The following is a 24,305-nucleotide window of genomic DNA, read 5'->3' on the forward strand; positions in this document are numbered from 1 at the left end:
CCTCTGTGCCAATGTCACCCCTTGAATATGAGTTGGTCACACAGCAAAGGTACCCGGCTAGGCCGTGGTATGGCCAGAGCCTCATGCATCTCAACACACCAGCTAGAGATCCAAAGGTGAGGATGGAGCGGGGCATGCTGAACATTCAAAATGAAAGTGATGGAATTGCTCCTACAGAGGCATTTCGCCTCACCCAGTACTCTACAACCAGAAGAAGGGATGGTCCAGCTGTTACTGGCCTGGCCTGAGAAACCCGGGTTCAGTTCTGTGCTCTTGGGCAAGTCACTTAGGCCCAGATCTTCAATGGCATTTAGGTGCCAAAATACTTTTGAGGATTTGGGTGTATGCTCTCTGTGCCTCAGTTTCCCATCTGTAAAATGGGGATAAAAAGCACTTGCCTACAGCACAGGCATGTTGGGAGGATAAATACAGTAAGAATTATGAAGTGCTCAGATGCTATGCTTATGAGGAGCACATAAATACCCTGGATAGAATGACTCAAGTTACCATTACGAATGAGATGTCCTCAAACCACTCCGCACCCCTGCGTGGCTCTGGCTTTATCAGCCACAGCTCACCTACAGAGTTATAATGGGTTCTACTTTTCTGTTATCAGGTGTGTCTTGGCCTCACTTTCCCCTCCGATCCGCATTCTTCCTCTCGGGGCAGGGGCAATTTGGGTCTTTTAGATTTTGGCTCTCTGGATAAAGCAAAACTTCCCTCCTTTTGCAGAAGTCCAAAGAGTACGAAACAATTCAAAATGGTCCTTTTGCCCTCACTGTGCTCAACAATTGCAAAGCCTGGCAATTGCTGCCGCGATCAGTAATAAAAGCATTGGGAGAAGCAGCTCCTGCCTACCTGGGCACTATGGGGGTCGGTTTCTCATTCATTTTAGGTTTGTTTGGTTTTTTTAAACATAGACATTTGAGGCACTGTTGGAGGGGAGCATAACTAGGCTTGGGTGCCACAGGAGGCACAAGGGCAAAGTCTGAGGCCTTTCAGTCCATCAGGAAGTGGCCCTAGGACTATGTCTATACTGGGGATTTGTCCAGATTCCAGCAACTGGTGGACAACATCACACCCGTGCAGATGCATGGAGTAGACAAGGAAAGCTGTGATTTTCACTGGTGGATCTTACTCACAGTCTATATTAGGCCTAGTAACACACACTTTAGTGCAGCTTATTGTGCGGTTAGAACAGAATAAAATGAAAAAAAAAAAAAAATTTGCAGCATTGATATATTTGGTAGTTCCCACCCCTCCACCCCCGTAAACCTCTTCCCCCAACTAGCACTCCCATAAGCAATTACACCAGACAAGGGGATTGTTCCTGAAGCAACCAAACAAACTAGAATCTGAGGGAAGAAGTCATATGCATGAAGTCATGTGCACAAGTCCATGGGGCCAGATGCGTTGCATCCAAGAGTGCTAAAGGAGTTGGTGGATGTGATTGCAGAGCCATTGGCCATTATCTTTGAAAACTCATGGCGATCAGGGGAAGTCCCGGACGACTGGAAAAAGGCTAATGTAGTGCCCATCTTTAAAAAAGGGAAGGAGGAGGATCCTGGGAACTACAGGCCAGTCAGCCTCATCTCAGTCCCTGGAAAAATCATGGAGCAGGTCCTCAAGGAATCAATTCTGAAGCACTTAGAGGAGAGGAAAGTGATCAGGAACAGTCAGCATGGATTCACCAAGGACAATTCATGCCTGACTAATCTAATTGCCTTCTATGACGAGATAACTGTGGATGAAGGGAAAGCAGTGGACATGTTGTTCCTTGACTTTAGCAAAGCTTTTGACACTGTCTCCCACAGTATTCTTGCCAGCAAGTTAAAGAAGTATGGGCTGGATGAATGGACTATAAGGTGGATAGAAAGCTGGCTAGATTGTCTGGCTCAATGGGTAGTGATCAATGGCTCCATGTCTAGTTGGCAGCTGGTATCAAGTGGAGTGCCCCAAGGGTCGGTCCTTGGGCCGGTTTTGTTCAATATCTTCATAAATGATCTGGAGAATGGTGTGGATTGCACTGTCAGCAAGTTTGCGGATGACACTAAACTGGGAGGAGAGGTAGATACGCTGGAGGGTAGGGATAGGATACAGAGGGACCTAGACAAATTGGAGGATTGGGCCAAAAGAAATCTGATGAGGTTCAACAAGGACAAGTGCAGAGTCCTGCACTTAGGACGGAAGAATCCAATGCACCGCTACAGACTAGGGACCGAATGGCTCGGCAGCAGTTCTGCAGAAAAGGACCTAGGGGTTACAGTGGACAAGAAACTGGATATGAGTCAACAGTGTGCCCTTGTTGCCAAGAAGTCCAATGGCATTTTGGGATGTATAAGTAGGGGCATTGCCAGCAGATCGAGGGACGTGATCGTTCCCCTCTATTCGACACTGGTGAGGCCTCATCTGGAGTACTGTGTCTAGTTTTGGGCCCCACACTACAAGAAGGATGTGGAAAAGTTGGAAAGAGTCCAGCGGAGGGCAACAAAAATGATTAGGGGACTGGAACACATGAGTTATGAGGAGAGGCTGAGGGAACTGGGGATGTTTAGTCTATGGAAGAGAAGAATGAGGGGGGGATTTGATAGCTGCTTTCAACTACCTGAAAGGGGGTTCCAAAGAGGATGGCTCTAGACTGTTCTCAGTGGTAGCAGATGACAGAACAAGGAGTAATGGTCTCAAGTTGCAGTGGGGGAGATTCAGGTTGGATATTAGGAAAAACTTTTTCACTAGGAGGGTGGTGAAACACTGGAAAGCGTTACCTAGGGAGGTGGTGGAATCTCCTTCCTTAGACGTTTTTAAGGTCAGGCTAGACAAAGCCCTGGCTGGGATGATTTAATTGGGGATCGGTCCTGCTTTGAGCAGGGGGTTGGACTAGATGACCTCCTGAGGTCCCTTCCAACCCTGATATTCTATGAAACTGTGAAAGACACAGAGTAACTTGGTGGATAAGCAGGTAGTCCCTGGGCTCTTCTTTGTCATGTAAAGTGAGTCAAGCCACCCTACAGAAGGTAGCTGCAGGAAGAGGCAGCTGTCCTGCTGGCGGTTAGACTGGGGCAGAATTCACTGACGCATCCTATTAGTGGTGAGTTCTCAACTGCATATTCTTAGGAGTTTGGTGCAGGGCTGGAACATCACAAAAGGTTCAACTGGGACATTAGAACACCGCTTTGGGCAATCAGTGTGGCAAGGGCACATTGTGACTGAAGTAACAGGGCCTTGCCTGCCCCTGGTAAGCCTGTATATGAGATAGGCCAGGCAGGTGAGGTAACAGATTTGATTAGACCAGTTTCTGTGGGCAAGAGAGACAAGCTTACAAGCCACACAGAGCTCTTCCTCAGGTCTGGGAGAGGTGCTCACTTCTCAGGCACTTCCCTCTGGGCATAGGTCACTAACTCAAACACAGACCAGTCCCTCTGCTCACCATGTGCTATAGCTCCCAGATGATTTTCCCCCTGACTTCTCTCAGTGCTGCAGGGAAAGCACAACCCACCTGTTTTCTGTAGCTCCTCTCCAACTGAGCCACTTGCTAAGGTTGCTGGCTTTTGTAATCATTCCATCCCTGCCCAGCTGGGTCTGATAATTGACCAGGGTTGGCTGGCCCCAGGCCCCCTTACCCCCTTTGCCTGGCCATTAAAGGGCTGACCACCCTGTTACACCAGAGTTGTAATTAATGCTAACAAAAATGTTAGAAGGGATATTAATTAAACCTAATTTTTCTGGGCTAAAGTTAATCCAGAACTAGTAGAGCTCAGCAGTCACAGATTTCAAGGCCAGAAGGGACCATTGTGATTAGCTCACCTGATCTCTAGGGTAAGACCTAAACTGCGGGGAAGGTTATTCTAGCTCTGCCTCCTTTGTGATTCTTACACCTTCTCCTGAAACATCTGTCTGAGAAAGGATACTGGCATGGCTGGAGCCTGGACCTCAGGTCTGATCCAGGCTGGCAAATCCTTCGTACGGAAAACACCAAACGCAGTGTAGATGTTACTGCAAACAAATAACAAATCTGATGACTACCATTACCACTACTACTAATCCACCCTCTCAGGCCCCAACAGTTTATGCATAGAGAAAAGATGAGAAGCCAGTTCACTATTCCCTGTAGTTCATTAAAACACCATCCTTCGTCTTTCAGACAAGACGATCCGTCGCAGAAAGAGACGATCATAACTCATTTGTTGCACTTGTTAAATGGAAGGAAAAGCTTGGTTTGGGTTAGTTCCAATGCTGTGTCAGCTTGTATTTTATCTGAACTGTTTCATTCATTCCCTATACAAAGTATGCCTGTCACCCGGTACTTAAAGCCCAAACCTAAAGATGAAGACAGCTGCAGAGGTAGCGGTATTCCTGCAAGAGTTCATAGACTGTAATGCAATAAGATTTCTGAATGGAAAGCATCCTGCAGTGCAATCTGTGGCTCTACAAGTCCCAAAGCATAACAGCCCATATCTGCTAATAGTGTTCCTCTCAACTGTCCCTCCTTCCATTCCATCCCACAGTACCTACATTCCAGACCAACCTGGTGTCTCCTCACTTTTGTTGTGGTAAATGGATTACATCAGAAATGCAGAACTCCGAGGTTATAGTCATTCATATTAAAGGAAGGGATTCATGCAGGACACAGCCGTCAGTGTCCTGCATGAATGATTTATTTATGCGCCTCATTTTGGATCTTTGTCACACACTGCGTTCTATGTTTGGGCCTTGGCAGGCAGAGGGGTATGACTTGGGGGGGTATAGTTCTGCCCTGGCTGGATAAAGAATATTGGGTTAGAACCTTCAGTCCAGCTGAGCTGAGCTTGGTGCAGGGCTCCAGGAGGAGAGTAAAGGTGATGTTCCTCCACCTCTCAGCTCCCCTGATCCTAGGCAAAGATGAGGGGGGGCCAGTTCATTCCCTGGCTTAAGCTGGAACAGCTTCAGGGCTGCTTTAATTTACACTGGCTGGTAACAGCCCACTCGATTGCAGCCTAGGATAGTTAGAGTGCAAGTCACTCTCACCACACTCCCAGCTGATCCTTGTCATGCCCTCAGAATGCTCCCTACTCCAAGGACACCAGAAACATGTGACTACATTAGACAGGATAAAAAGGATGAAGGCTATAAACCCCCAGGCTTTGCTTCAGGGAATGAGCCAACTAGGAAATGGCAGAGGTCAGGGAAGCAACATGAGCTCTGGGCAGATTGTTCCATAACTGTTCACTACAGGGATTCTTACACCTTCCTCTGAGGCATCTCATGCTGCCTTAGGCTGTCAGAGACCAGAGCTGTGTGAATAAGGACTTTACATGTGAAATGTTAACAGTGGCACAGCTGTATTGGTGTCGTACTTCAGTGTAGATGCTACCTGTGCTGATGGGAGGAGTACTCCCTGAGAGGAGGTAGCTAGCACTGTGTACACCCAGGGTTAGGTGGGCTTAACTACACCACTCAGGAGAATGAATTTTTCACACCCCTGAGAGATGTAGTTAAGCCGACTTAATTTTCTAGTGCAGTGGTTCTCAAACTGTGGGTCGGATCCCTGGGGTCGCCAGGGCTGGCTCAGACTTGTTGGGGATGGGGCCAAAGCCAAAGCCTGAGCCCCGCCGCCTGGGACTGAAGCCAAAGCCCAAGGGGCTTCAGGGGCTTAGATTACAGGCCCCCTGCTTGGGACTGAAGCCCTTGGCCTTCAGCTTTGCCCCCACCCCCTGCCTGGGATGGTGGGGCTCAGGCTATGGCCCTGCCACCCGGGGCAGCTGAGCTCAGGCTTTGGTCCCCCCTCCTGGGGTCATGTAGTAATTTTTGTTGTCAGAAGGGGATGGCAGTGCAATGAAGTTGGAGAACCCCTGTTTGAGTGTAACCCAAGCCTAACACATTTTTCAGTTTTTCTGGCTGTTTTGAATGTTGTTTTTAAAAAGCATTTGGGGTTGACTGGAGACAAGACAATATTTTGGCAAGCCAAAAAGGAAAAAAAAAGGAAAAAAGAATCATATTGGGTCCAAGGCAACACTTTGTTCGACCCAAAGTGAAATGTCTTGTTTTGTTTTTGAGCTTTTTTTAAAGGGTTTAAAATAAATTAAAAAAACACCTGAAGTAAATATTGACATAAAAAGACATTTCAAATAGAAAAAAAAATCAAACGGGTTGTTTGGAAAATGTTGAAATGAAATGCGCTGTCGTTTTCAGGTGTGTGTGTGAAACAATTTGGCAGATTTGACAGGAATCAGTGAAATGTTTCAGTTCACCTCAATCTGCATTTTTTTTGGTGAAAAAGGGTTTTGGGTTGAAAAAGTTCACCAAGTTCTCTCAGAGACAGGATAATAGTGTTGATGGACCTGTGGGCTAAGTCAGTATCACCAATTTCTTCTTGTCAAGCAGGAAGGTAGATGGCTCAGGTTACTAATGGACTTCCATCTCTAGGTTATCCATTCAAATGCTGCCCAGGCTAAAGCTGGAGCATATTGGCAGGACATTAGAGAGAAGCTGGAAGAGCTGAGCTGTAACTAGACTTTATTCTCCAGTTTGGTCAATCTGGTGCCTTTAAAAGAGTGATACAGTCACTTTAGACCAGAACCCGGAATTGTCTGAGAAGAAGCTGCATGGAAGGGGCTCTGGTGTGATCGTTCATGCAAAGGCTATGGGTAATCTTACTGGATTCTACCAGAATGCATTTTATAGCAATTGTACACGGCATTGTTATGAGCATAACAGAGCACTCTTGCTCAGGAAGGCTAATGAAGGTGGTCTAATTAAGTTTTCAGCAAGGTACCCTTTCGTGGTCTATTGGTTTGGCCATTTCAGTCTTAATAGCACAGCAGCGGCGTTGTGCTGATATGATTGAACAATTAGAAAAGAAAGACCCATCCCATTAGTGGCTTGGGCACCTAGCGTGCAGGCGTGAATTCGTGTTGTACCTTGATTTCCTGCTCCTGGCGATGATGAGTCTGACCCAGATGCCCATGGGTCCTTTAGTTCCCAGCTTGAATCAGCATCTTGTCTCCATTAGGGATTTTTGCACTGCTGGAATGTACAGTAGTTAGAATGTTAAGACTGGCTCTGCTTGTTAAAATGATCAGCTCTCTCCAAGGCTGGGGCAGTGCCATGGGCATAGCCACGATTGCCGGGGCACCTGCTGGTAAAGGAACACCCCTCCTGCATCCTCCCACCAGTCCATGGGGGTTTATCACATGGGTCCCCTCCACCAGCCACTGCACGAGGCAGAGGAGACAGGACTGAGGAGTGGCAGCATTGAGTGGGAGCCTTGCAGGCTGCATCTCCCCAGCACACATGTCCCTGTCTGAAGTTTGAAGAGCTGGTACTGGGGGGGCAGCCTGGAGCTGGGAACCCCATCCTGAGCCCCACCACAAGCATCATGGGGAAACTCCCTCCAATTCCACACTGGCTAGCGGAGACTGGAAACAAACAGGGGAGACATTGGAACACAGGAATTTCTATATTGGATCAGACCCAAAGTCCATCTAGTCCAGTAGCCTGTCTCAGACAGCGGTCAGCACCAGATACTTCAGAGGAAGGTGTAAGAGCCCTGCAGTAGGCAGATGTGGGATAATCTCCTCCCCCTCCCGCAACTATAGGTCTCAATTCAGGGCTCGAATAGTTCTCAACAAAGAAGATCCATTCCCACCCAGGGAACCCACTGTGCATCCAGCCAATCATTGCATGCCCACAGGATAATTCACCCGCCATCTCCACTCCAGGCAGAGGTGGCAAGACACCTGCCTGCCTCGGCTGCTGCTGTGTGGAACAGCTGCTAGTCCGAGATGCCACTTGGTGGTGCTCGTGTTTCTATGACGTGCTGGAAGGGCACGGGTCAAAAGGGGTGGGCGGTGGAAGGATTGATGGGTTCGGAGAGGTGGATGATTTTCAGTGGAAAGCACATTTGACCCAGGGAATGTAACGTTTCCAGCTGAGCAAGGTGGAATGTTCTTAAGGGAGCTCCTTTGTTAAACTCTCAGCAGCGTATCACCATCACTGGAATTAAGACATTTTCCAGTCCATGTACTCCAGAGCGGCATGTCCTCACTAGGATGGGGATGAACTTCACATGTGCCTGGTCAGGGGATTTAGAAGCCCCCAGATTTCCCCTAGCTCCTGGCACCTCTTTCCTCCCCTCTCCCAACTCCAGTCCCAACATTTTGCGGATTCACAAGGTGGGAATTCTTACCTCCACTGGGTTCTAACCGGCACCATCCCCTCCCATGCCTGCCACTGTGGTTGCTGCTTGTGTGTCAGTCCCCTATTGCACTGCCTGTCAAGCTGCTCCCTGCCTGTTATTTAACTTTCTTTCACTTTAAGTGAGGCTGCCCATTACTCCAGGCCCATCCACGTAGCCATCAAAGGTAGGGGATTATGGCTGTAGAGGCAAGTTATAGTGTCCAACAGGAGTCTTAATTCTCTTCTCTGCCCCTCATTGGATTAATATGGGAGCGAAGGGGGAAAACCCCCTAATCTGTGGCAATCTGTGAAAGTAACCAGAATGGCATCGGATGGGCAGAGGTATTATCATCTTTATTGAAAGTTTACAGAAATACAGTAAGAGTCGGTATACAGGATATATGCAAGTTCTCCAAAGGTTGCCTACGTTCTCAGCATTTGCAGGAGATTCCATGGAGGAGTTTTGTTTTGTTTTGTTTTAAATCTTTGGGGTTTATCGGGAGGCTTCAGGATTCTCCACTATGAACTCCCAAGGATAAAGCTCTCTGGGGACGGGGAATGGTAAGCTATTCTGGCCTTCAAATGAAATTCTATGAAAAAAATGTATAAAAAGAAGAAAAGAACAAAATATCCATGGGACTGAGGGGAAGGGGAGAAGAGAGAGAGAGAGAGAGAGGACGTGGTAGCAGCCTGAACACATTTGATATGTCCTGAATCTGCCCTGCATTACTCCTCAGTTTTATCTCGCAGAAGCAGGCATTTTTCCTCCCTCTCTTGAGCTCTAAATCAGCGCACATACTTCCCGGTAGATCCACAGTTCAGCTCTCCCAATAGGGCTATTTGCTGTTTTCCATCTAAAACACAGCTCAGTGCTTGGGCTGCTTATGTAACTTTCATCAGCGGCTCGTCGATGACACAACGTTCTCTCTGACTCCTCGGCCGCCACCGTGATTGCCGTGTCTAGCTACGCAGCTATTGGCTCATGTTGTGGTTAGTTCTAAGCTTTGCATGTTATCACATACTTTTGTTTATCATGAAAATAAATATTTTTCTGTAAAAAATGTAAAAGTAATTTCTTTTTCTACAGAAGTTCAAACACCAGTCAGGATTGGGGGGGTGGGGTTTGCTTGGTGGGGTTTATTTTGTATTTATTTTTTTGCAATCAAGATGGATTGTTGTTTCATATCCTTGCTGGAGGAAATTCGGTGGACACTTCTGGCACTGAGGCATTTCGGCAGCGGCTGCTGGCCTCGCTCTAATAGTCAGTGAGCGGGTAGCGCAGGAAGATGAAGACGAGGATGATGCAGAAAGTGGCGAGTGCCGAGCTGGTGATGTTAAAAAGCCGGGCTGTCTTGGCATCTTCGACAGCTCCATTCAGGTCATTGAGGAGTTTCTTATCCCGGACCTGAGACAAAAAGAATTTGGAGAGACATATATATATATATATATAAAAAAAAAAAGACAAGCAAACTAACCAGCTTAAAGTGATATAAACAGGGGTTAGTGCATGTGGACGCTTTGTACCTGTTTCTACTGCATTCAGAGCTTGAGTGTAATTCCTGGCACTATCGTGCATTCAGGTATGGATCCTGGGTGCACTATAGGGTGAATTCTAGCACTAGTGCATGCTTCCTATTGTATTCCGAAGGTAGGAGTGTGAATCCCAACACTGATGTGCTGGGGTTTGGGTCCCACTGCCTTTAGAGTGGGAACGCTGGCACTTGTTCCATTGTGAATGTGCTTTCTACTGCATTCAGAGGCTGGGAGTGTGAAATCTGGCATTGGCTCCCACTGCAGTTAAAAGCCATGCACAATCCTACAGCACATTAATATGGCTGGGTTAACGCTCTCCTTTGGCAGGTCCTATGCAGTTTACACCTACCAAGGCTACAACTGGCAGTTTTCAGCTGTAATGTCGTGGTCTGATGTGCACCCTATTTCAGAGGCCGTGACTTTAAACGTGTCCGTGTTGGGGGAGGACAGGATGGCTCTGAAGATTGGTAATGACCTTGTACACTCCTGAGTTTGACAACAGTCCACGCTGATAGTGACCGAATGGTGTTATCGCCCAGCAGCTGGTCAGTAGTTTATGATACACTGGTGCTCTCAGTCCAGTTTGTAGCTGATGCATGTCCACACCACAAAACCACCACCACAACTGACACTGATTAGACCCTGGCCGGCAGTCTCAGCAAACAGGATAGGGACAGAATGGGCCTGGAGATTTACCTCTTCACTCCCAGAGGTGGTCAGAGCGGAGCAGCATGGGAACGCTGTCCTTATTGCACCTGTTCCGTGGATGGAGGATTTCAGCCTCCAGTGCCTGCTGCTTCCGGCAGACCCTAAATTTGCTCTCAGAATGTGAACACGGTTACGGTGCTCCTGTCTGAACACCAGATGTCGCTGGCAAGCCACATAAACCCCTGAGCCTGCACCACAGTCCTACCTAGAAAGAATCTAATGCCTTTATCGACCAAGAGTTTTCCAAAAATATACCAGGATTGATTTAAGTCATTTTTCAGTGATTTGCTCTGTAACTCTTGCAGCACTTACAACCCGACGCTGTCCTGGGAGCTTGACACGACTCACTGGACACAAGGCGGTAACGGCCTCCTCAGTCCCAGCAAATTGCTGTGTGATTCCAGCTCATGGAGGCCTGAAGCTCATTCCAGACCTTGGAGTAACGTCCCATGCATTCTAATATGTGGACTCTTCCACTCTGTTGCCCTGGAGGGGAGGGTCCTTTGCGAACGCACTCCCTGCTTTTATAACGCTTCCCCCGGGCTTCTGGGAAGGAGTCTTTCGCTGACATAAGGGTGCATGCGAGAATCTACGGCGGCGGTCAGTCAAACACGTGGCACATGTATGGTAAGTATCTGTACCTTACTCCCCCACCCCCCACGGTGCATCTAGACCTGGAGAGCGTCTCGTGCCACAACCGGACTGTCGCCCACACCCAGCAGCAACAACTGAGAACAGCAGCAGCCAGATGGAGAATAGTGCACCCAGAGCTGGGAAGTGAGCCACTCTCTCATGGGGCCTGTTGCTCTCCCTGCAGAGCACAGTAAGCACAAGAAAGCTCCTCCTTTTCAGTGCAGGGCCCTATGCAAAATCAGGGTGTGGGGCTTAAGGCAGACAAGCCCTAGTCGCTGCACACCTGAGGTCTGGGGAAGGAGGATTGTGCAGGTTAAGAATACAGGTTTCATTATCTTGGGCAGAAGGGAGTAGGTGTGGGAATCAAGCCCCAAAACACCATGTAATGAGCACCAGAGCCCGCCACGGAGACAATCCTAATCGGTTGGGAAAGCTGCCAGCAGGGATCTCCCCATTATGAAGGGAGCTGGGCAGTATCCCACGGGGTCAGCCCCGCTCACCAGAATGAAAATCATTCAAGGAAGGTCCCAGGCAGAGCTACACTCCTGAGAGGCCAAGGGGGAGAGGGGACAAGTATTCATTGCATGAGACAAACTCCTCCAGGGACACTTCTGCTCCTCCACCTCCCTCCTACTGGCCTCCCCTCACCATTCTTCTCTATTTCTCTCCAGGCCTCTGTCTCCTTCCCCTTCACCTCCCTATCCCCATTCAGATGCTTCCCACTAGTCTCCTCTCCCTCACCTCCCTTTCCCCATTTTTTCTTTCCTCCTTTTCTTCCTGCCCTTCCCCCTCCGACCCCGTCTCAGCTTCAAACTTCTCTCCTTCATTCAGCTCCCATCTTCCCCCTCACCCAGAGCTGCCCTTTCCTCTCTTCCCCACCCTTGGCTCTTCCCTGCCTTTGCTTCTTCCGCTCCAGTTCTTGCACCGCTGAGCACTTTCACAGAGAGTCCCATGACTGCACAGATTACTGTTCTTCTTCCACCTCTGCCCTCCTCCCAGCTCACAAGATCTGCTTCTTCTCCCTTGCCAATTTCTGTGCTCCCAGCCCCTCTCCTCACACTCCCCTGTACCAGGAACGCCCTCCTGGATCCCTCTTCCCAGCACCTTCCCTCCTCCACTTCATCCTCAGCCCCGGATCTTACCAGCTTGCGCATGTGTTCCGAGTGAGAATATCCATCAAGGACGCTCTTCTGCCACCTTCCCCAACCCTTCCACCACCCGTCCCACACTCTCCTCCTTCACCCTTGTTTCTGACTCTGATGTCTAACCCTCAGTGTGCCTTTGATCACAGCCTGTCCTCCTGTCCCCATCTAGTCCTCTTCATCCTGGTTACGTCTCTGATTCCCTCCCTTATCACACTCTCCCCTCTGTCTCCTTCCCCCAGAGTACTATTGATTCTACAGTCCCAGCTGCTTCTCTAATGTCCATCTTCTCCTGAAAACTCCGCCAGCGTGCCCATGATCTTGCCCTCTCCACTCTGGCTTGTGCCCTCTCTGCTCCACCAAAAATGTCTTGAGGGGTGGCATAATATGACCGACCTTCTCCGAGCAAATTCACAGGGAGTCTTTTCTAGCCATACTTTGCTTGAGCTCGCTACCGCCTTCGAAATATCTGAGCTTTCTTTTGCCTTCCGCTTTCTCCCCAAGTTCTCTTCTGACTTCTTTGATGGCTGCTTTGGCCTCCCCTTTGTTGGCACCTCATCCTCCCCTCTCCCTCTGCCTGTTGGACTCTTTCAGGGTTCTGTCCTTGGTCCCCTCCTCTTTTCCCATATGCTCCTGTGGCATCAGCTAGCACCTCTATTCAAACGATTCATTGTTATTCATTATCATTTATACTGTGGTAAAGCCGAGAGGCTCCAACCAACAGTCAGGGCCCCACTGGGATGGGTACTATATTCACATATAACGAAAAGACAGTCTCTGCCCCAAATTGTTTATAGTCTGATTAAGCTTCCTACAGCTTTCTGTCCTGGCCTCTCCTCTTCTGTCTGGGCTCACATCTCCAATGCCCACTTGGCCATAGCCCCTGGCAGCACATCAAAGTCAAGCTCTCTAAGAGTAGATGGACATTTCCTCCCCTTCCCTTCTCTGTCACCAGTAAGGAGTTGCCCATCCTCCTTGTATCCCGGCCTCACCACTGTCTCTCTCAATACTCACATGACCATTACTATGATATTTCAGTGCTCCACAAACATTAAAGCCTGTATCCTCACAACCCCTCTGGAAGGCAGAAGAACAGCATCTCGGAGGCACAGAGATGCTAAGTGACTTGCCCAAGACCACATAGGAAGGCTGGGGGTAGAGACAGGAATTAAAGTCAGAGCTCTTTTGTTCCCATCCAGTTCCTTAATCACAAGTCCATCCCTTCTCCATGTCACTTTATGAATGATAACAGCAATTCTAGAAGGGATTCTACCACAGGCCTTAAACCAACCTCTAATTATTGGAGATTCGGATAAGACCTAATGTGGCGGGCAGATTATCCCACATCTGCCTGCTGTGTGGTCCCTATTCCTTCCTTTGAAGCATCTGGTGGCTAGCACTGTTAGAGATGGGATACTGCACTAGATGGGCCTTAGATCTGATCCAATATGTCAATTCCTACGTTTCTCTCTCCTTCCTCCCCACACCTCCATAGCCAGCCTTTTGTTAAATCCAGTCTTGCACTTTAACTTCACCAGATCCAGGGTCTCCTCTCCAGCTCCACTAATGGAACTTGTACCTGCCTTGGCCAACTTCCCCCCGGACAGTTGTCACCGCCTTCCCAGGCAGCTGCTCACCTCTCTCCCTTCAGCATATCCAGAATGCCAGCACTAATCATCTTACTCTTCTGCTGTTCTGACCACATCATCGTCTGTCCTCTTCCGCTCCTGTTCCTGGCTTCCTGTCTCATAGTTCATCAGCTCCAAGCTCCAATATCTCTGATCTCATTTTCTCCTACTGCCCAACTTTCTCCTATGTGCCTCCCAATACTCTCTCCTCATCTCTCCCCTTTGTCTCTTTCTTGCACTCAGGCTTTGCACCTTCATGTGTTCTGGACTTGGAAGTCTCTTGTCTACTTGTTTGCTTAGTGTCCACTATCTTCTCTTTTTGACACTCCCTTTCTTCCAAGGATCTTTCCTGCCTTGGTTTCCTCAGCAACACTCTCTCCACAAACTCCTTTCCCTGATTTTCGGCCAGGCCTTGTCCCCCTCAGATCCTCAGGAGCAGGGGACAAGTCACATTGTACGGCTGTCAAGTACTGTGTCAGCGTACCATGCAGATACATGCATTTTAATAATAATAATAATTCTGATATGACCGTATCTAATGCTGCTTTGGCTTTGCTATCCAACCTGCTGCTGGTTGCATGTAGGCTGTGTGCACTGGCTGGGGGGGGGGGGGGGGGCTGTAGACCCATCTCCTCCATATAGTAACCAATTTCTGCTTCCCTGCACACAAATAACTTCCCATGTAGGAAAGGAGGGAGAGTCTTGGGTTGCTCTACAAATTGGTTGTAAGACCTCCAGCTCGTGAGCACTTCTGGTACAGACTCTCCTCATGGACTTAACACTAGGATCTTGTCTCATTGGCTCACTCTGTCACGGTACTGCTTGGGAAGCAGCTGGATTTAATTTTAATTCCTGAAAACTGTTGGTCTTCTAAGACAGTTTTTCTCAACGACCAATCCCTGAGATCTTCAGGACTGGCAGGCACTGGTCCCTGAGATCTCCCTGACACCGTTTAGGCAGGCAGCAAGCCGGTCCCTGGTGTCAAAAAGGTTGAGAAACACTGTTCTAAGAGAATAAGAGAGGCTGATGTCTTTTCTCCTGGAGTCGTTACTTCCATACACCTGCCTGGGAACTCAGGAGCTGCAACCTCTCTCATTCCACAGAATCCCAGGAGCTAGACCTCTTCGGCCATTCTAATGCCTTTCCCTCAAATGCAAAGACGCAACAGTCACACCCCTGTCCCCAGCTGCTTACACTCTAAATAGACAAGACTGACAAAATGTGGGAGGGGAGACAGAGAAAGGAAGTGCCCCAAATCACCCACCGGGGCAGAGCCAGGAATAAGACCTAGGTTTCCTGATTCCCAGCCTTGTACCTACTCACTACACCTCACTGCCTCCCTATGGTTAGATGTGCACTAAAACCTGATCTCCACTGGGAAGGAAAGAGGCTCCACAAAGTAAGCTCTTCGTCAGACACAGGTGTTGCTGCACCACTGTTGTTCTATTCATTTTCCTTTCCACTTTAAACTGCCATTAGTAGAGTTGGAGCAGTAAAAGGTACAATCAATATGGCTCCAACACATACATTACTCATATGCAGAACTTATGTTCATTTAAAATGGAAAACAGGCTATATAAATGCAAGGATCTCAGATGCCCTGTAGCTCCCACATGCTCAGTGTGATGCATCTTTTGGCGGTAGCATAGGATCACCTCATGTAACACACACATGGGAAGATATTTTTTTAAATCAGTAAAACCCTGGAACTACGGGTGGACACAGAAAGGAGTCTAGGTTCCTCATTTTCCTGATGTCCATATATGCATCCTGAAATTAGACGTCTAGAATAAAAATGGACTGTGATCCCGGCCTCCCTGATCTACTGCCTTTTTGTGTAATTGGTACATTGAAGGATTTGGCTTTCCCCAAAGGTCTCTTGTGATAAAACTGCTGGTGATTGATCTCTTAACAGGAAGTGCTGATGCATCATTTATTAGTGCTTAGAGCTGGGAAATAGGAGAGAGGGGGGAAGCAAGCTGAATATCCTGGGCAAAAGTCAAGGCCACAAAATTTGCTTTTGAAAAAACAAAACAAAACTCGTCTTCCTAGCCAAGTTTTTCAGGCAGTCAACAAAGCGAGACCGATGTACACCAGCTGAGGATCTGGCCCCCTATGGGTTAGAAAGAGGGGGTATAAGTAAAGACCAGGTGTGCAGATACAAAGCTTATATCAAATCCTTGGCTTGTATGTTGTAGCCCGGGCCCCCTCCCCACTTGGTACGTTTCTCTGACTGAAAATGTAAGCTCTTTGGTGCAGGGACCAATGCACATTTTGGAGCTATTGCAGTCTAACAATCTACACACAGCGAGAGATCTATAGAGCTCTCTCTCCACATGCACCCTGGGAGGCATGAAGACAAAGAAAGATCAGAAGTGAGTGTATTATTTTCGAAACATTTTTAAAGGCAATATTAAAGCACACTAAAGGCCCTGATTCATCAAGGTACTTAAACATGGGCTTAGCTTTCAGCACAAGTAGTCTTAATGAAGCCAACGGGATGCTGCATTTTTGTTATTTAAAACAATGTTTCTTAGGGTTTTAAAAATATTTACACTATTTGAAGTAAGTTTAAAGAACAAAATCTGGGGACCCTAAAGCCTTTAGCGCATTGGCTGCACCCTAGCCAGGAAATCACACAGCTGCGGTTCCCAATGAAGAAACACCTTGGTTTTATTCATAATAGCAGCCCTGGTCCCGCAGCCTCATTGACTCCACTGGGTCTCTACTCAGCATGGTACTCCTTGAAGGACTGGGGCCTAAATCTGCATTGCTAAACTTTGTTTCAGGGGACAAGAAGAAGGTCTAACTAATGACATTTTTCCCAGATATTTTCCTCATTCCAGTCTTTTGTTACCTTATGGGAAAGCCCTACAAAATGTAACAGAGATAGAAATGAAACCAATAGGGCTCTGTAGAAATGACTAACATTCTACAGCAACCAATAAAGAGTGTAGGTCTTTTACACACTCGTGCGTACACACACACACACTCAAAATAATTCCACAGCAGGGATATCATTCTCTATTAAATTCTATAGGATGGTTAAGACAATAGAAATGAACACATTTTCTCTTCCATTCTACAGGCCTTTCCTAGGGGAGTACTTTTGCTACATCCAGATATTCCCCCATTTTCTCTCGTATGCTGTCGTCCCCATCATGGCCTGAAATATCATGGTCACTCTCTCCTTGCCATTCCCTGACTCTGTCCTGTATCTCTGAGGAACGTTATGTTTGCCGTTTTTATTCTGCCAAAGAACTGAAGCTAGCAGAGATAGGAAAGACCTGTTGGGTCATCAAGTCCAGTGTTTCTCAATGACTGGTCCATGGACTGGTGCCAGTCTCCAAGATCTCCCTGACACAGTTTAGGAAGGCAGCAAGCTGGTTCTTGGTATCAAAAAGGTTGAGAAACCCTGGTCTAGTCCATCCCCTGCCGGAGCAGGACTGTGCCCTACAGCTAATTTACCACTGTCTGGTTCAGTTTAGTTGTATATTTCTCAAGTGATGGGGATTACCCCACTTCCAGCAGGAGACTGTTCCACAGACTGATAGACCATGGATTCCAGTAGAGAGTGCCGTCTCCTGATCTTCAGCTTATATTTTCCTTTTCCTGAGTTCAGCCTAATTCTCTTAGTCATTCCTCCCCGCCCCACCAATGTTTCCCTTGTTGGGGAAAAGCATCCATGTTATTAAAGCAAATTTAAGCTAATGAACACATGGGGGGGGCAGGGGAGAGGGGAAAATCCTATTTCTTGCCCTATAGTGGTGTGCCCATCCCACGGAGTGTTATGTGGTAAGCGAGCCTTCCATACCATCCTTGTCTGATGTTGGCAGTGGCCCTAACTGTCCTTGGGACAGCCCTGGCAATGGTAATGCTCAGCACTTGCATAGTCCTTTACAGTCAATGCACTTCACAAACAGCAGTGAGTTAAGCCTCCTGACACCCCTGCAAGGAAGGTGAGTGAGCATTCTCATCCCCATTTCGTGGATGGGGAAACTGAGGCATAGCGAAGGTAAGGGACTTCCCAAGGTCACCCAGTGAGTGGCAATCTGAGTCCCTGTGCTCAGTGGTCTAGGCCACACTGCCTCTGCTATAACAGAGCCCCAGGGCCTGGCTGGTTCAGAAACAGCCTCCTTGTATTCTTGTGGAAATCACAGTCACTGAAGTTAGATGGGGTTAATTGATCTGTTTCTGTGATGAAATCCCTCTGTACACTGGCCTTCCTGTAAATGCTGCCTGCCAAAACACATCCACTAGATTCCTGTCCCTGAGGCAACCCAAATGATGACACATTCAGGGCCACCCAGGAGCCTGGGGCTTGGTCTCATTTACATATATAATTATCTAATTGCTTTTATGAAAAACAACAACAACAACAAAAAACCCTCCAAACCCTCAGACCCTCTCTTCCTTGACAGATGATTGGATACTGCTTGCTGGCTCAGTTCACCAGCAATGAAATCCTGCAGCCCAGCTGGTCTGTTCTGATCGGCAGTTACAGGGAATAATTAAGGAAGGTTTCATGGACTCAAAGGATAGCGTTACCTTATGAGAGTGTTACCTTACAGACACGCAGAGGTCTGGAGCCCTCAGAGAAGAGTAGCAGACTGGGGCAACTGGCCTCTTAGAATCAGACTGACTCCATTTCGAGGGTGATCCAGAAAACAGAGAGCAGGATACAGGCTGGACACCCTTGAACTACACAGGTCCCATTCTCCGTGAGCTGCACACTACATGCCGGCTCCCAGTTCATTCATGCATCTATTTCCATTCCTCCCTTATGAAGCCCTCCACGGTCTTCCCTCACCTTAGTTAGCAGACCTTATTTTCACATTCCTGGCAGGTCTCCAAGGCTGGCCTTATGATTTAGGGGACCCTGGGGAGAATCAGGCCATGAGCTGCTTTCCTCACTGCTGCTTTAGCCAGAGCCAAGGAAGGAAACAAGTTGTTTCATGCCTTTCTGGTCCCACTGCTAGAAGAGGAGGTGGGGCCGTGCTCTGAGTGGCAGAACTTGTAGAGGATAGGATGGGGGGAGACACAAAAAGAGCTGGGGCACAAGTGGCTGCTTGGTGTGTTTGGGCTTAAAGCCAGTCCCATCGGTCTCACAGGTCCTCCAGTTTGCACAGTTGCTTCTCTTTGGAGCCCTCACTATCCCCATACTCCAGAAAGCACTCACTAAGGACCTGATCCAAAGCCTGCTGAAATCAACGGAAGGACTCCCATTGAGTCCCGATTTAATCAGGCCCCCAAGGACTTCTTAAAAGACTGACTTCCTTTTCCAGTATTGGGCCAGATCTTTGACTTAGCATAAGTCACCAGAGCTCCACCACAGTCAGTGAGTCACTGATTTACACCATTTGAGGATCTGGCCCAGTGCCTTTAGCTAAACCACCTTACGCAGAGCCTCAGCATGCTGGTACCAGACTGATGTGAGAGGCTTTAGTGCGCTGAACACAGGACTGCCAGCCAGGATTTCCAGGAGTCTATTCCAAGCTCTCACATGGACTTCTTCTGGGACCATCACCAAGTCGCCACAGTGTTCCTGTCTGCAAGATGGGGAGAATACTATCTCCCCCTTGCCCCCCCACAGAAACATTGCCAGGCTGAATTAAGTTTGATCTGTAAAGTACGGGGAGGATGTAAAGTGCTTATCATCATCATACACCTGGGAGCCCTCAGTAGCCTATGCATTCAGGATGCCTGTGCATTCAGTAGCCTACGCATCCAGTTGAAGCCCTCTCCTATGACGATGGGGGTTGCTCCACGCAGGTCTCCAGATGCTGAGGGATTCTGGCTACCTGGGGAGGAAGTTGTTTGTCCTCCTGTTAGAAAATTCAACTGTTTCTAATTCTCAGAATTACGCTATAACCAACCCCCAGATGAGTGAGAATTGTCAATCTCCAGTCACAATAAAAGCCAATTCAGAGCCATTGTCACTGATTCCTCTCATCTCTCTATCTCAGTTCTTCTGTGGTGCCCATTACCTTGGTATCTGAGTGCCATGGATACCCACACCACGCACAAAACAACATTTCCATTCCCAAGATCTCCCCTGACAATGCGTATTAACATGACAGGGCCCGATCCTCCGCAGGGGTAAACTGGCATTGCTCTGCTGACTTCAACAGCCACGACACCGATTTACCCCAGCTGTGGCTCTGGCTCAGTGCGTTCCCCACAGGGTGGCTTGCAATCAGTACTTACTTTCAAAGAATAGGCCAAGGCGATGAAGCCGAGACAGCAGAAGTTGAGGTATACAAAGTTGAAGATGGACCAGAGATAATAATCATTCACCTCGGTGGTGTCTGGGTAGATCTCAATCACCGTCGTAGGGTTAGTCATTGTCTTCTTCTCGACAGAGTGTTTGCACTGGACAGCTGGCCGCAGGCTGTCCCCTTTGCAGCTCTTGTTCTCCATGAAGCAAACAGCAGAAGAGGGAGATAGGGCAGGTGAAGCTTGCGGGATGGCGGGGGGCTTGGGAATGCCAGCAAAGCAACCCTGCTGGGGGGGTCTCTGAATCCAGAATGCTCCGTCAAAGGGACACGGTGGGCCCAACGGGGGTTCCTGTGTTCTCTCCGTGGTGGCTGTTGCAAATTTACCAGATTGTATCCTGGCAAAGTGAAATCCCCTGTGAAAGATTGGGGGTGGGGAGGGGAGACGGTGAATGACGGGGATGGAATAAAGCAGGGGGGGACCAAGGAGACAGAGGGGGCGAAATGGAGGAGAGAGAGAGGAGAGACAGAAGGATAGAGGAGAGATTGGGGAGAAGAGAGAGGGAGTAGGTGGAGGGGAGGGAGGAGAGCAGGGTAGAGGAGGGGGAGGAGACAGAGAGTAGTATTTACACTCGTGTACCACAAAGGAGCATTCTCCTGCACACTGAGCAGCCTGTAATGAATGCAGCAGTGGAGCAGGGTGTCCCAGCTCCTGCAGCATGCTCCGTCTCCCCCCCCTTGCAGAATAGCCGGAGAGGTCGAGGAGCTTCTGACATCTGTCACCCTCTTCCTCTGCTCCCACTGTTCTACATTATCGTTGCCAAAACCCCCAGCAATAACGTATGTGGCTCTTGCCTCACTTGGCCCCCAATCTCCCCCACCCCCCATGAGCTGGAATGGGAGACAGTGTCTGCTTTCGTCTCTTTATAAGAAAGAAAGAAAGAAAGAAAGAAAGAACAACACGTCTGAAGAAAGGGGAGGGGAGGTTCCGAAGAGAGTTTCCAAACAGATGCCGTTCCAGCGTTTCCCTCCCCCCCAGCCCTGTCCATCCATCCAGCCATCCATCCGGGCCCTGCTGCTCTCTGTCCCATTTCAGGATCGAAGCTGGTTGCTGGGGGGAGGTTAAATGATTGTCAATCCAGCCGGCCGTTCAGCCGCAGCAGAGCTTCTCTCTCTGCTTTTCTCTCTTTTTCTTTTTTTTTTGCTGAGTCCTCATCTCCCTGGGATTCCTGATGTAACTGAATTTCCCATTTCCTTTTGCCTGTCAGCAGTTTTTCCTGCTTGGCCAACCCCGAGGCGAGAGGCGGAAGAACGGGCGAGGACAGAGGGTGGGCTGGGAAGAGGCTGTCTGCTGCTCCCCACCCCATTAGCTGTGTAATTAGCAGGAACCATCTGCCTCTAGCCACCCGCCTGTCCATCCATCCGTCTCCTTGGGAAAGGCGCAAGAGCAGAGAGCGAGGGATACTCACAAGAAGGAATGCAGGGAGTTGCTGCATCTCTGGCTCAGGACTGCCTCCGGCTCTTCTTTCTTAATAACTGGAGTTGGTGAAGGAGGGGAAGCAGGGGGTGGACAGTGGGGGGCTGGGGAGGAAAGAGGTCAACTAGCGTCCCCTGAAACAAACAGTTCAAGGCGCACTTGCTCATTACAGCCTTTGGGCAGGAGAGCACCACGTAATCTCAGTCACCGATGCTCTTTTCCCTCCCGGCCCAGGAGCATGACCTTCTGGTTCACGTTTCCTTGCACCTACCTGCCAGGAAGGCACATCTCCCAGGTGCATGGCTCAAGGGCATGGGCATTGGTGCCCGCGCTCGCCGGGAAGATCACCTCAGACAGATGCCATCCACAACCCCCATCGAGATACTGAAGGAGAGATTTCGATGCAGCCTTAACTATGGAGTCGCTGCCGAGGCCTTGGTAACCTAGACCAAACATATACACGCCGTACAGGGCTGTCTGGTCAACCAAATGCTGGGAGCACAAGCCTAATGTGGGGAGGGTGTTCGGCGGCGTTTGCGCTCCAGTCACGGGGAATGGAGAGATTCTGCATGCAGGGAGAGACACATGCACACGCAATCAAAACAAGAGAGAAGCACCCCCAGGCCAACAGCGGCTGGAAGCACACAGGAAACAGTGCGCTCAGCTGCAGAGAGGAGGAGATGGATGGACGTCATTAAGGGTGGGAAAAGCCAGGAAGGGTTGGGATCTGGGTCCGGTTTTCTGTGCATCCCTGTTGTTGGCAGGGGTTCAATTAAACGGTTCCCATCTCTGCTTTCTACCTATCCCCAAAGCTACATTGAAACAACCCAGCTCACCCAACTTCACAACCTAACGACCTCACTTTGTGGGGTGCCCAATGCAGCAAGGAAACAATTTTCAGATTGTGCCAGAGGGGACAAACCTAAAGATGGTGCCCAACAAGGCCACTAACGGCCCCCTGCAGTGGTGGATCATGATGAAAACAGATTGCATCCGGTCCTCTTTGGCTGGAAGGCTGGTGGCTCCAATTTGTGGCACTGGGTAGGGTAGGGAAAGCAGTAAAAACGAGGGGATGCTTGTGTTGAAATGATAATTAAAGAAAGGACTGTAAGACACATGAGTGGCTAGGTTATGAGAAAAGAAAAGGAGTACTTGTGGCACCTTAGAGACTAACAAATTTATTTGAGCTTAAGCTTTCGTGAGCTACAGCTCACTTCATCGGATGCATTCAGTGGAAAATACAGTGGGGAGATTTATATACATAGAGAATATGAAACAGTGTGTATGGTAACACTCATTGTTTCATGTTCTCTGTGTATATAAATGAGCTGTAGCTCACAAAAGCTTATGCTCAAATAAATTTGTTAGTCTCTAAGGTGCCACAAGTCCTCCTTTTCTTTTTGCGGATACAGACTAACACGGCTGCTACTCTGAAACCTGTCATAGGTTATGAGAGTGGTTCACAAGCACGGCTTCTGAGGTAAAGTTCTCCTGAGGATAACATAATGGCTAACAGAGAGAAAACAAAGAGAAAGAATAGTCTATTTTCAAGATGGTGAAAAATTAACAGCAGGGAGCCACAATTTTCCATGTAAGGATTTGTGCCTTTAATATTATCATTTACAATCTGGGAAAGGGAATGAACAATAAGGTGGGAAAATATTGCAGTGACACGCAATTATTTAGGTAAATCAAGATGAGAGAAGGTACTTGAGACCTAGAAAGCGAGGTGAATGGGCAGATGATTACCACTATTGATCAATGTAACGTACTTTGCAGTGTTGTAACTATGTTGGTCCCATGATTTTTCAGGTCTGAAGAAGCGCTCAGTGTAAGCTCAAAAGCTTCTCTTTCGCTGACAAAAGTTGGTCAAATATTCCCTCACTCACCTTGTCTCTCAGTGCAACGTAATGTACATAGAAAGGGAAACTCTGTACATAGAAAGGGATACTCTGAAGTACTCATACACATTGCTGGGTTCTAAATTAACTTGACATCTGGAAAAATACCTGCGGATAACGACAGTTGAATCAAAACCTCTGCTCAACGAAGAGTGGAAACAAAATGTTGTGATGTATAAGGAAAGGAGTGAAAAATAATATTCAAACTATTGTTATGTTGAAAGGTGCTAAAGGCTGCCACCATGTGAGTCTCAGGCTCTGTCTACACCAACACTTTTATCGGCCAAACTCTTGCCGATCGGGGGGTGTGTGTGTGGAAAAAACACTCCCCTGACCGACATAAGTTTCACCAACAAAAGCACTGGTGTAGACAGTGCCACATCAACAGGAGACGCTCTCCCACCAACATAGCTACTGCTGCTTGTTGGGGGTGGTTTAATTATGCCGGCAGGAGAACTCTCTCCCATCGGCATAGAGTGGCTACACGGGAGACCTTATAGTGGCAGAACTGCAGAGGTACAGCTGCAGCTCAGTAAGCTCTCTAGTATAGCCATAGCCTTAGATCCAAAGGCAATCACAGACCTCAATTAAAGCCAATGGGTGTACTCTCAACAGAAGGAGCAATCAAGCCGCTTTATGTACTAAAAACTACTGCAGACTATTAGGGGTGGAAGACCCAAGGCACTAGGCAGGTCAGAGCGAAGCCATGTGAATTGGGGGTTGCTCCTTCTGTATTCAGGGGAACAGGACTTTTGTGCACACTTTTGGAAATAAACAGGATTGCTCCATCGATACCCGAGTCCTATCATCAATTTCTCCCCCTAATAGAAAACCACCTGCAAAGTCCCAAATACTGGGCCAAGGGCAACAATATTATAGTGCCATTATATACATGAGTGGGATGTCCTCATTTT

At 48.4% G+C, this 24,305-nt stretch overlaps 1 protein-coding gene across 1 annotated transcript; it reads right to left on the minus strand.

The window, feature by feature from the left end:
• Positions 1-9,409: 9,409 nt before the first annotated feature.
• Positions 9,410-21,946, minus strand: IFITM10 (interferon induced transmembrane protein 10). The gene is made up of 3 exons (XM_077819946.1): positions 21,762-21,946; positions 20,006-20,429; positions 9,410-9,559 (listed from the first exon to the last, which is right to left on the minus strand). The coding sequence occupies exons 1-3, from the start codon at positions 21,944-21,946 to the stop codon at positions 9,410-9,412; spliced, it is 759 nt and encodes a 252-aa protein (XP_077676072.1).
• Between the last annotated feature and the right edge of the window lie 2,359 nt (positions 21,947-24,305).

The sequence above is a fragment of the Eretmochelys imbricata genome, chromosome 6 (genome assembly GCF_965152235.1).
Source record: "Eretmochelys imbricata isolate rEreImb1 chromosome 6, rEreImb1.hap1, whole genome shotgun sequence".
NCBI classification, from domain to species: Eukaryota; Metazoa; Chordata; order Testudines; family Cheloniidae; genus Eretmochelys; species Eretmochelys imbricata.

What these genes read in the sequence shown, in the direction of transcription:
- IFITM10 (XM_077819946.1), bottom strand. Translation starts at nt 21,946, where the DNA reads ATGTTTGGTCTAGGTTACCAAGGCCTCGGCAGCGACTCCATAGTTAAG. An exon ending in GAGATGTGCCTTCCTGGCAG is followed by an intron (nt 20,430 to 21,761) that starts GTAGGTGCAAGG and finishes AATCTTTCACAG; the next exon opens with GGGATTTCACTTTGCCAGGA. An exon ending in CCTTGGCCTATTCTTTGAAA is followed by an intron (nt 9,560 to 20,005) that starts GTAAGTACTGAT and finishes TTTTTGTCTCAG; the next exon opens with GTCCGGGATAAGAAACTCCT.